This window comes from Gavialis gangeticus, unplaced genomic scaffold (genome assembly GCF_001723915.1).
Source record: "Gavialis gangeticus isolate Ggan-Ray unplaced genomic scaffold, GavGan_comp1, whole genome shotgun sequence".
Classification (NCBI taxonomy): domain Eukaryota; kingdom Metazoa; phylum Chordata; order Crocodylia; family Gavialidae; genus Gavialis; species Gavialis gangeticus.
Genome location: NW_017729029.1, coordinates 45,243,945 through 45,255,852, shown reverse-complemented (window position 1 = coordinate 45,255,852; position 11,908 = coordinate 45,243,945). Strand labels below are relative to the sequence as shown.

The 11,908-nt window shown below is 40.1% G+C and overlaps 1 protein-coding gene across 1 annotated transcript in view; it reads left to right on the top strand.

Annotated features, from left to right (window-relative positions):
* MAGT1 (magnesium transporter 1) overlaps positions 1 to 10,043 on the top strand; it is a 35,243-nt gene extending 25,200 nt beyond the window's left edge. Inside the window, exons 6-10 of the mRNA XM_019521508.1 lie at positions 366 to 455; positions 2,951 to 3,014; positions 5,490 to 5,564; positions 6,834 to 6,924; positions 8,163 to 10,043. Of these exons, the coding sequence (XP_019377053.1) occupies positions 366 to 455; positions 2,951 to 3,014; positions 5,490 to 5,564; positions 6,834 to 6,924; positions 8,163 to 8,178 (336 nt within the window). The 3' untranslated portion in view covers positions 8,179 to 10,043. The remainder of the gene's footprint in view (positions 1 to 365; positions 456 to 2,950; positions 3,015 to 5,489; positions 5,565 to 6,833; positions 6,925 to 8,162) is intronic.
* The last annotated feature ends 1,865 nt before the right edge of the window (positions 10,044 to 11,908 follow it).

The following is an 11,908-nucleotide window of genomic DNA, read 5'->3' as shown; positions in this document are numbered from 1 at the left end:
TCTGGGACCAGGTATTCATTTTAACACATACTGATACAGTATTATACTGTGTCAACATTGTATGTGAAAACCATTTATGCCATGGACTTCCAGACTCAAGTGCAATGATTTTTGAAAAACGTAACTTCTAAGACACTTGTGGGTAGGGAAGTACATCACGTTTGTTAGACTGAAATGCAAAGTTCATTTAGTTTTCCTTGGTTATCTGATGGTACTACTTGATTCCAAGATGTTTAATTCTGCTTCTGTTTCTGATGCTGTGCCGCTGACAATAGATGTTGTGTATGGGGAGATGAAATACAGAGGAAAAAAAATGGGTAGGGAGAATCAAAATATCCGTGACTTGTTTTGTTCTTCCTTTCCAGTGCTTTGTACTAGCAATGACATCAGGTCAGATGTGGAACCACATCAGAGGGCCACCATATGCTCATAAGAATCCCCATACTGGACAAGTGGTAAGGCTTAGCCCTCTTGGTGGGAATCCAGTGAAAAGGGTCAGATTAAAAAGCAGCATTCAGGATGCATGTTCTGTTCCTTATGTCAGACTTCCTGGGTCACTGGGACTATCGATACTATAAGAACAGCTGGCCCTACTCTACTATAGTCGGTCAGTAAGGCAAATGAAGTTGAATTGACTGGCTCAGAAGGAAGCTTGCCCTGTGCCAGAAGCATGTTGTCGTGAAGGAAAGGCTTTGCCGGTATGATGTATGAACAGAAATATCTTAGGGCCTCCAGCAAGGATTTAGAGGACTCCCTACTTGGTCCTACCATCCTTTTGGGTAAGAGTGGGGAGGAACCATGAATAATCACAATGCATACATACATACATTATGATTAATGTTTTGATGTTATTACATGTGAGTGCAGTCAGAATTTGCAAACCAAATGTGCTGTAAAGATGAAAATTGGTACTTGTCTGTGGGCGCGTCTACACATCGCTCTGTGGTGACGTAGCAGCGCGCTACAGTGAGATAGCAATTATATGTGTCTACATGTTATCACCAGCTACTTAGCCGTAGCAGCGAAATTGAACCACGTGCTGTGTGCATCGTGCAGTAATCACCTTACTGCGCTATAGCAGCGTCACCTTACGGCATCGTGTAGACGCAACCTATTACATCCAAAAGACATAATGTTTTGAAAATTTTGTTCCAACTCCCACAGGAGTAGTGGCATTAATCCTATAGAAAGGGGAAAAGGTTACTTAACATCTGATTTCTTCCAGTGTGTGCTCTCTTTTTGTTGCATATAAATGAGAAAATAGCTAGAAGCTCCCCTTTATCACCCCCCACCCCCACACAATTACAAGTGTGGTAGCTAGTCTCACTATGAATGAGCATTCTTCCTTGCCAAATGGTAAATGCAGCTTTAATGCGACTGATTCCAGTTGACAAACCACTCTGCCTGGTGACTGAGTTCTGTGCAGTACCAAATATTAAAAAGGCATTGTTTTAGACTGCCATATCTGGGCGTAGGCAATACCAGATTCAGAAGAATCTCTCTCTAACATGCATGGTTTGGCATCCTCTTAACGTTTAGGGCATTTGAAACTTTGTTTCTTTTCTATCAAAAGCTGAGAGGATACAGTTACAATATACAGCAGTAGGTTTGGGTGAGTCAGGAATGCTGCTTTGGTTTCTTCTTCTCTTTCTCTTAAGAGGAAAGGCAACATGTACAATGTAAGCTCCAAGGGCAGTGTTATTTTAGCAGATACATATTATTTTAGGTCTACATCTGTGCTTTTTGCCTGGGCCTTTCACCTTTTCTTTTTTTTTTTCTTTTTTTTTAGTTGTTGTTTGTTTTAGTATAACCACCTTTATTTCTTCCATAACATTTTTATTCTGTATCTCATTTGCCCATGAACTGCTCTATTCTGTCACCACTTCATTTGCAGGCAGTTGTCCAGGCAAGGGGAGAAGTGATGGATGTTTTGATTTAAAACAACTTTTGCTGCTCTTAGGTGGTCTGATTTTTTTAAAAGTTTAATCACCATTAAGAACTTGTTAAAATAGCAAAACTGCCTTGTTGTCATCCTCCTCCTCCATACATGTAACTAACTGCTGTGTAATAAATGCAAGATGCACCTGAAGTCTTGCCCATTTGTACTGGGGTCATGCCATACCTTGAGGTGATTAGGCCCTAGGTATTAGCACTTCAGATGCTGCTTCACCAATCTTCCAGTTCGCCTCTGAGAGAGCTGTGAAAATTTCAGTGAAGAACCAAGTTCCAATGAAAGAGACAGAAACACATGACATCAATTATTTTCATTTGTAACATTTTTATCAGAAGAATTTTCTGTGTTTTTGTAATTGCTGTTTATTATCTCATTCTCAAGGGCACACATAGCAAATGTATTTTTTCAGCATCATAATTACAAATCCTTTGTTTTGTCTTTTAAAGCTTTAATCTTTCAGATTTTGTTTTAACTTCTCTATGGTAACTCTTTCCTTTGCCTCTTTTATCATGGGAAGATCTTATATGCTGGAGTCTGTTGTGTAGGCTCCATGATGGCTTAGGGAAAACTCCCTCAGTACAGGAACAACATAGGTAGCATGTATGTAGTGATGTATACTTTCCAGCTTGATGCTTATAGTCTCCAGCATACAGGGTGGGAAGTGGATCCTATGTGGGAGGAAGCGGGGCATATTCAGTGTTCGGCACTGCAGTTCAGGGAATCTGGGCTCTAAGAATACTTCTGTAATTTAAAACAGCACCTTCGGCTGCTCTCCACATGCTTGGGAATGGTTTTGGCCCTGCAGCCGCCTGAAATCTTGATGGCGTGACGGTGATATAAAACAACCTGGCCCCCACTCTTCCTTCCTGCCTCTCCCATTCTGCATGTCCTTAAAGACTCAACAAAGAATCTAACTCCAAGTTGTATAAATGCTACTAATTATTTGAAATCTGCTCCAGTTTCTTTCTTAAAATAATTTAATTTTGTCTTTTACAGAACTATATCCATGGAAGCAGCCAAGCCCAATTTGTGGCTGAAACGCACATTGTTCTCCTGTTTAGTATCCTTCATAGTAAAAATATACACTTTCTGTGACAGTTAATTTTTTTGCCGAGTGTCTGCCTCTGTCTGTGCCTTTGGTACCCTACAAAAGTAGTTTGACAAGATTCCTACCTGTCACCTAGCCCTGCTGCCAGTGACCGGATTCTGGCAGCCGTTTCTTAAACGTGCTAACAGCCAAGTCATTGGTATGCTTACCATCTTTCTGTCAGTACAACAGGAGAGATTGATTATTGCCATTTTTTCTTCTTTCTCCTTGAGCTTGATACAGTCTTACAACTGTGAATCACCACTCCTTTGTGGTGTCTGTCAGGTCTGGTTCAACCTTCCTGCTGATTCTTTCTCTCTGATGGTGGATTCGTTTCCTTTTCTGTGGTGCTTGGTTTCTGTTCCACTGCTCTCTTGTCTTTATTCTTCTGTTTACTAATGACATATGGGGTTTCCTTCCTCTCACTCTGCTTGCTTCCCTTGATCGAATGAAATTACAGCTTTGTCACTGTTGCCTTGATATGCATCTTCTAAGGCTTTTTCTGGCCAAGAGAAACACCTTAAAAAATCAATCACTCCTATTTTCTTTAAGCTCAGCTGTGCAGTTCTCCTGTCTATTGTTCATAACCTCAGTCCTGGATAGTGAACTTCCCTCCCCCTGCTTTTTCTGTTAACTCGCATCCTCTTTTCATATCACCTTTTGTAGGACATCGTCTTACCTCTTTACTGAAGTCTTCACCCAAGACTTTTTTATGTCCTCATTTTCAATGGCAGTGTCAATATGTCCAGCCTCCAAGTCCCAGACCACAGGTGCCACCTCAAGAGTCTGGTCCAAAGTTTTTCTAATGCAGCTGTTGCCGGGCTGAGCAGCCTTTTCGATCTGTCCAGTTCTCTTTTATCTGAAAACACATTCTCCTTTTTTCTTTCCCTCCTCTCTTCCTTTCCTGTTTGTTTTTAACATTGCAGAACATTTTAGGGTACACTTAAGAAAGATGCTAAAGCATGAAATGTTATTAGCTGTCATTTGGTTTAATACTCTCTTTTTCTCTCCCTGTTCTCTAATGAATTGTAATTTTCAGCACTTTATAGTTTTGTTAAATTTTGTCAATTGGTCTCACATGAATTATTTTTCTTCCCATCAGAATATACTTTTTTTTTTCTTTCAGTTAATGACAAATTCCAGCATTTTTACAGTAGTGCAGTCTACACTATTTTTTTTCTTTTTTGAGTCAAGAGAGTGAAGCAATTTAATTGATATAAGGTAACAGGAATCTTACCTTTTTCTTTTACTTCTCATCTATTTTAACTATTTATTATTAAAATGTGGTAACATACAATACATTGTTTTAAATGTAGGTAAATTCATGCATCATGTAAGCAATCGGTGTTAAATGATCTAATGTTGAAAGGGTTTTCAAATTTTGGTGCATACTTACTGAATGACTCGGACCTTTCTTTGACAAAAATGTTCCCTAAAAACTCAGGTGAGATGTTGTTCTATTTAGTTATTACACTGTACTATTCAATGCGTTTGGTCAGATTCATTCTGACAAAGTGTGTGGCAGTTCACAATGACATGGCATTAAAATGAATGGAGCTATAAATTATGCTCCATTCCCCAAGTCCCTTTCTGCTGCCCACACTGAAACAGATTTGCTAATTGCTAAGCCTTTCAAAGACTACAATTGGTGGAATCATTTATGCAGCTTTACTAATGGAGGTTTTGCTGAAACAGGAGGCCCTCTGACTTCTATCATTCTATTTTAAGCCAATAGTAAAACTCCTTTCATTTCAGTGAAGCAAGATTCAGCCTGAAACATACACCCTGCAATGCAGTCAGATAATTAGGGCTTGCATTTTTTCACTGTGTATGTAGTTTCACTACGTCAGAGTTCATTATTGTTAAATACAGCATAACTAACTTGTTAGGCTGAGCCTTCATTTTAGTGATACTTTTACTGGGGAGTAAGAATTCAAACTGAAAAACAGCAAAGGCCAAAATGTAACTCTTTGTCTGGTATAGTCTGTTAGCTGAAACATTCCTCAGTTTTTGTTTAATTGATCACCTGATCAGGCTAATGGAGATTTGAATAAAATGGAAAAGCTTTGAGGATCACCTTTCTTCAGGGGACAGGAATAGATGAAAGTTGAGTAGTCGGAAGTAGTGGAAAAATCTTCATCCATGCTTTGCTTTTTTGAGGAAAGGAGTACTGTTTATAATAAACTTGCATAGTTTAACTTTTAGCTAGATAGTTAGAGTTTCCCTACAGTTTTTGCTCTTCAATATCTTCTGGATTAGTATTATTTCAAATTATTGATTTCTCCACCCCCCCACTCTCCCCTACAGTTTCTTGTTGGCGGAGAGAATGTAGTCTCTCTCTTACAATAGATTTTATATACATCAGGTATACAGTGAGCATTGAATGCATTATGAAATTAAGAATGAGTGTGTTGTTTCTGCCAGTTGTGCCTTAAGCACCTTTTGCAGATGGTGGCGTTACTTTAGGAATGGTACTCCTGCATGAAGCTGCCACATCTGACATGGATGTGGGGAAAAGAAAAAGTAAGTACTACCTTTCCTAATACAGGCTATATATTTATTGTGCAATTAAACAGTTTTGTTTCCATGTGGGGAAGATACATTCACCAAATACTTACAATATGCTGGTCAGTTTTAGTAGAATCACACATTGATTTTGTTATTTGTTTGTTTACAATGTTGATGTATGTTTTTAGATGTAATGCTTTTTTCCCTTGGAAAACGACATTTAAAATTACCTTATGTTACCTTTTTAGTTGTAGTGTTGGATTGCAGAAGAGAGAATCAAGATGCTGTTAAGCTGTGTAATTTCTCTGTGAGAAATCTTTAAAAAACGCGTGGAATTATTAACCTAATAACTGAGGGATGCGCACACATGTAGTTGACAGACAACTGCTTTGTCACTCAGGGAGTGGAAATAAAACTCCAAGCCTTAGTCTTTTTAAGGCCTTCAGGTTTATCCAAAATGTAACTGCAGTACAAAAAGTAAATTTACTAGAAAACCGAGGTAGTCATTCTCCAGATGCGTTCTTATTTGATACACGTTGCCCTTTCTTTTGGATTTGACCCTGAGTAGCCATGTCACAGGCAGGGACCAGTTGCACCATACTTTGCCTCAGTCCTGCAGACCTATTGTAGTACAGTGAACTTAACCACTGGGATAACTAGTCATTATGATGTTACTAGCTGTACTAAATTCCCACCAGAGTCTTATAGATCTGTATGTAAAACAGTCCGGCTAATTAGTCATTTGTTAAAATGTACTTACTCATTTCAACATGCACATGTGCATTAGTCAGTTCTGTGGATCCAAGTGGGGAGTTATTGAGAATTTCCTCTGCCCTCGTGCTCTCCAACTGGAAATGTGTGCGTTTGTGCTCTTATGTTCACTATTGGCTTGCTTCTGCCTAATTGAACTATTGTGTATTGTGTACCTTGCAGTTGAGTTACTCTTTGCTTCTGCAGAAGCAATAGGAGCTGCTCCATGAGATGCAGCAAGGACTAGAAAACATTCTAAGAGAAATGAATTGTAATTTTTATCGGATCCCTCTTAATAGAGATGGAGGGGCTTCTCTTTTTTATTCCCCCTATACTGTAACTATTATTGACCATAAATTTTTCAAAGGCACTCTCAGTTAGCCCAGTTTTGCTTCTGTTGACATCCATAGAAAAATTCCAGTTGACTTCAGTGAGAGCAGATGTGGATGTGTGCTTCTGAAAATCCCAGTTATAGTGGACTTTTCCCAGCAGGACTACTAACTGATCATTTTATTCTCTATTAACTTTCTACAGTAATGTGTGTGGCTGGTATTGGGTTGGTGGTATTATTCTTCAGCTGGCTGCTGTCTGTCTTCAGGTCCAAATACCATGGCTACCCATACAGGTTTGTCTTATTTTGATGGTTAAGATACAGTTCACCAACAGAAAAAAAGAAAAGAAGTGTGGAGAGGTGAAACCTCTTCTAAAAACTCTGTTCCTTCCTGGTGAATGAGAATATTGGTTGTGCTAATGGCCTGAAAATGTTAAGCTCTGTTTCTTTGGTCATTATTTCTTATCCAGAACAAAAGAAAAATCACTAATACAAGTAAGGGCCCAGTCATTACTCAGAATTACAAATATTTTGTGCTGTACTGTGTCCTTTAAATTGTCTTCTGGTTTTGTTTTTTTTAATCCAAATATTTGTCCATCTTAATCCTTACTTGTGAGGACAGAGATCATGGCTGACATTTTTCAAAACTTCCTCTACCTCTGATTCTTTTGTGGAGCACCCAGTGTGTTTTAAGTGATGAGTACATAATTAATATGTCTCTCTCTACATCAGGGTTTGATCTAAGTATTTTATTATTTCTGAGGGAAATCTTTAAGGGCACAAGGCAGAAGTTATGTGGCCAGCTCTCTTTTACCTCCCCTTCTGTTGCCAGTTCTGTGTACCCTGCTTCCACGGGCAAATATTACCATCCACTCAATTTGTTTTCACAAAGAAAAAACACTGTGTTGGAAATCACTGAGCCTTGTATGCAGAACAGTGAACAGAGCTAGATTACTGCTCTTTTTTTTTTTTTGGTTGAAAGAGGGCACGTCTACACGTGGCCATATGGCGCCTTTGTTATTGCGCTGTCATGCAGAAACAGCACAGTAGCAGCCTGTATTGTGCTGTGCTGGCCGCACACAGTTATTTTTGGGCACTATGTCGCCGTAGCAATGCACTATAATGAGGGAGCACATTGCTATGGTGATACAGTGGCGGTGTTGCGGTTTTTGCCAGTGGAAACTATAGTGCCATAGCATCTTGTATAGGCACACCCAGAGGTGAAGGGAAACTGTCCAAACCTCTATTCAGATTTTATTCTTCTATTCTCAGAAGCCTTGTGTGTATTAAACTTCCTTGCAACTTGGGAGGACTGGCTGTTTTTTTCCTTCCAGGATCAATCAGTTTGGCTTTTGAATTACAAGAAGTCTTGCTATAAAGTAATGCTTTCTGAAATATTTTCACCTCAGCTACCTCATTCCCAGTTTGACATTGTCTTTGTAGTTGTCTCTTGTATCAAAATAAGTTAATGGATTATTGCTTACTCTGAATCTGTACTGACCTGACCCAAATTGTGTTTGTTTTTGTTGCAGTTTTCTGATGAGTTAAAGGATTCCAGAGACCTCCAACGTCTGTGATAGGTGTTGAAATTTTGAAATAGTGTAATGGAACACAAGAGCTAAATGTGTGGTTCATGCTACCTCTCTTTAAATTGAATGAGATAGTTAAACACTGAACCAAAGAAGATAAGTAGTGCCTTACTATGACAAGCAATTTGCTCTGAAAGACACGTGGAGTATTAAGATGCATTCTCTTTTCATAAGCTTTACATCATGCTAAACAACTTTGTTTTTTAAATATTGAGAACTATTTTCTTGAAGTAACTAGAAACAGTACTTAAATTTAGTTTGCCAACGTGTTTTGCTGTTTTGCCATGTTTCCTGCCCCTTCAGGCAGTGATTTTTGTTGTTGTTGTCATATTTTTTTCCTTTTCACTGGGTGACAGCTTCTTTTTTTTCCCCTTTTTCCGTGACTGTTTGATGTATGGGTCACACCACTTCATAGAAGAGGAAGCCAAATACGTTCCTGCAGTCTCAGACCCTTGAAACATGTACCAAGGTTCAGTGGCAAATGTGCATATCCTAAGCCTCTTTCTCAGATTGAATAATTTTGTACTTAACTGCAATGCAGTGCAAGTGGTTGCCACCCACAGAGAGGAAGGGAAAGATATCAATGTAAAGAACTGAGAATTGGATGCAGCTAAAATCAGGATTTTATCTGGATTGGCTTAATAGTGAGATTTTTCTGTCAGTGTTTGAGACAATTCTTCCTTCTCTCATCAAAAGGACATCAGTATTTAATAAAATGACCACAGTTTTTGTTGCAGTCTCAGTCTGATCTTGCTAACGGGTTAAGGCATAATCCTGACTGAGAACATGTCATTGTCATTAATCAGTTGGCGAGATCTCTTTTCAAGTGCCTGGCATCAAAACTGTCTTGTAAAACTATAAATACTGAGAGACTGAGCCCAGGTCAGAACAAAACCCTATAGAACACGAGGCACAAGGTTGGGAATGTTCTTAACATTTTCTTCCTCTTAAACACCACAGTCTGAAAAACTCATCTGAAAAATGGTCCCAAAGGTATTTAATTGTGGCTGGTTAAATTGGATGGTCCTAACTATAGTTTAAAAATAACTTGCTCAGAAATTCTGACAGACTACTAGACAAGTCAAGTCATTTAGCTGCCATCACCCAGAGTTGTAACATTCCACGTCCTTCCTTTTTTTTTCCAGTTTTCTTCAGCCTTGCTAGAGGAGTTGGAAGAAGAAATGGGAATGATCCCAGAATAAACATACTGTCCTAATAGAGATACAGTTAGCCTTACCAAGAGGTGGGCACCATTTCTGCCCAATTCACTTTCTTGTTTCCGCTAACAACCAGAATCTGCCATGGGGGTTCTTTCCTTTCCCTGAAGGACTGAATGGGAAACTAGTTTCTCATGCATTTGGTCCAAACAGACTGAATAGTGATCAAAAGTTAAGAATTTTATCACCGATATTAGTGAGAATTCTTATACTGCAAATAAGTAACAACTGCAGCTTGATACTACCTTGTGCCAGACAGGACAAATGCTGGAGGTAACTTATGATAGAGAATGATAAAAAGAGATTTTTCCCCCCCTCCTATTGTCCTCTCTGTACAAGGAGGGCGAGCAATGTAGAAGTTTCCTTAGCGTGAACTGTTCACGAGACACTAGCATTCAAACTAGAATGTTGCTCTTATGCAAGGTTGCTAAATCAACTTACATCTCAAGTGCCTTAATTATGCTAATCTAGGACTTTTTGCTAATAGTTTAGTTTTAAATATTATTGAGATGCATTTTATACAGCCCAGATAACAAGCCTTAGTGGCACAGATAATTACATGATTGACTTGATTTTGGATGGCTTTCAATAAAATGTTTTTAAGTGATTCATGCTCTTGTGTCTGAACTTTAACATATAAGACTAGAAAACAGCTATATTTTCTAATGAGAAGAACTTCATTGTAAAAATATATTACTCAGTAATCTTTTTTGCTTTCATTCTGTTACACAAATAAATCACTTGTTGATCTTATGGCCATATAAAGTGGTCAAGACGTATTCAATTAGAATCTATCCCAATATATGACAGTATTGAGAGAGAACTCTTTCTCTGGTCAGATAATTTCATAAAGTTCTGTTGGGTCTGGTCCTTTCTCTCGGAAGCCACTGCTGTCCTGAGAGAAGATACTGGGCTGACTGGAATACTAGTCTGACTCAGTATGGCATTTTTCATGGGAGGAAGCAATCAAAAGCAGCAAGTGCCGGAACTTTTGATGTCTCCAGTGCAATTCTGAACTTCTGCTGTGGCTTCTTAATCAGTGTCCCAAGAAAGCCCCTGTAGACATTTTCAGGTTTGATAGACTTCAACCATTATCAGCTTGGTTTCATGGTATCTAAGATATATAAACTCTAGTCCTCTAGGAATGATTCTAAGGAGGGGAAAATGTTGCCTTAGCTATCAGATTCGTGGTTATTAATGGCTCATTTTTTTAAATCTGACCCTTTTTTTTTTTTCCCCCAGAGGAAGGTATAGTCATGTGATTGAGTAGCTTTCAGTCAGTTTCAAGAAACTTGTGCCCAGACCATTTTAGTGGAAATTTTGAGTTACGGCAAAGGATGTTCTGCCAGCAGGGCTGGGTTCTTTTGATCTTGACCAATTTATAAAATGGGGATAATGCTCTTTGCTTGTACCATTATTCTCTCGCTTTCTCTTAATTGTAAATATAGTTCCCAGACTTGAATACAGCTAGTTTCATGTGGAGCAGAAAGAGGTTAAGGGCTCTGGTAAAGACCTTTTTAGGGTGCATCCCAATGAGCCACATATATTTGTCCCTGGGCACGTGCACTCTGGTGCACAGCAAAGTGACCCAGGTGGGGTAGGGGAGGCTGGGGGCAGCAGCTGTGCTGGTTCCAACAGCCTTTCTTGGGGTCCTGGAGGTCTCCTGCAGCAGCAGTGGTGCCGAGCTGGCTGCTTAGAGCCTGGCCAGCAGCCAGAGCATGACTCTGACTGGGCAAGCTCCCTTTGTGGCAGTGCACATTGCTGCTGCATGTACCACACTGCTTTTTTCAGTGGTGTGGTTTTTTTTTTGGTTTTTTTTTGACACCAGGATCTCCAGGTGTCAAACTCCCGCCCCCCGCTGCACTGCAAATTAGCAGTGCAGTGAATGGGTGTGCATGTGTCACCTGCGGTTTGCAGCACCTCAAACTGCTTTGAGGTATCACAGACTACTTGCATGCTCTTCAGGACACATCCTTAGGGTACATCCAGACAAGTGCGCATGTGCCTCTTGCAGCATCTCAAAGCCTTTGAGATGCTGCAAGACACACCTGTGGGAACAAAAAAATGTTCCCCACACTGAATATTTGCAGCGTGGGGGTAAAATTTGATACTTGGAGATCCAGGTATCAAAAAATACCCTGGGAGAAAAAAGTGGGGTAGGGTACAGTCCCGGACCATGCCCTGAGGCAACCAGAGCTCAGGTCCTTCACAGAGATGCTCTGGTAGCCAGCCAGAGCATCTCTATGGCTGGCCCTTGCCCCAGTGCTGAAGTATGCTGCCTGCCCATGTGGGGCACGCAACGGTGCAGGCTGCAGGAACCTGGACCTGGGCTCCTGCCAGGTAAGTAGGGGGTGAGGGGGAGCTGGAGGAGGGGGGAGGGGACCATGGGGGGACCCTCACTCGCTTCCCCAGCTCCCTGCTAGTTTCCCCAGCTCTCCCAGTTTGTTTCTCCAGCTCCTGATCACTCCCTTG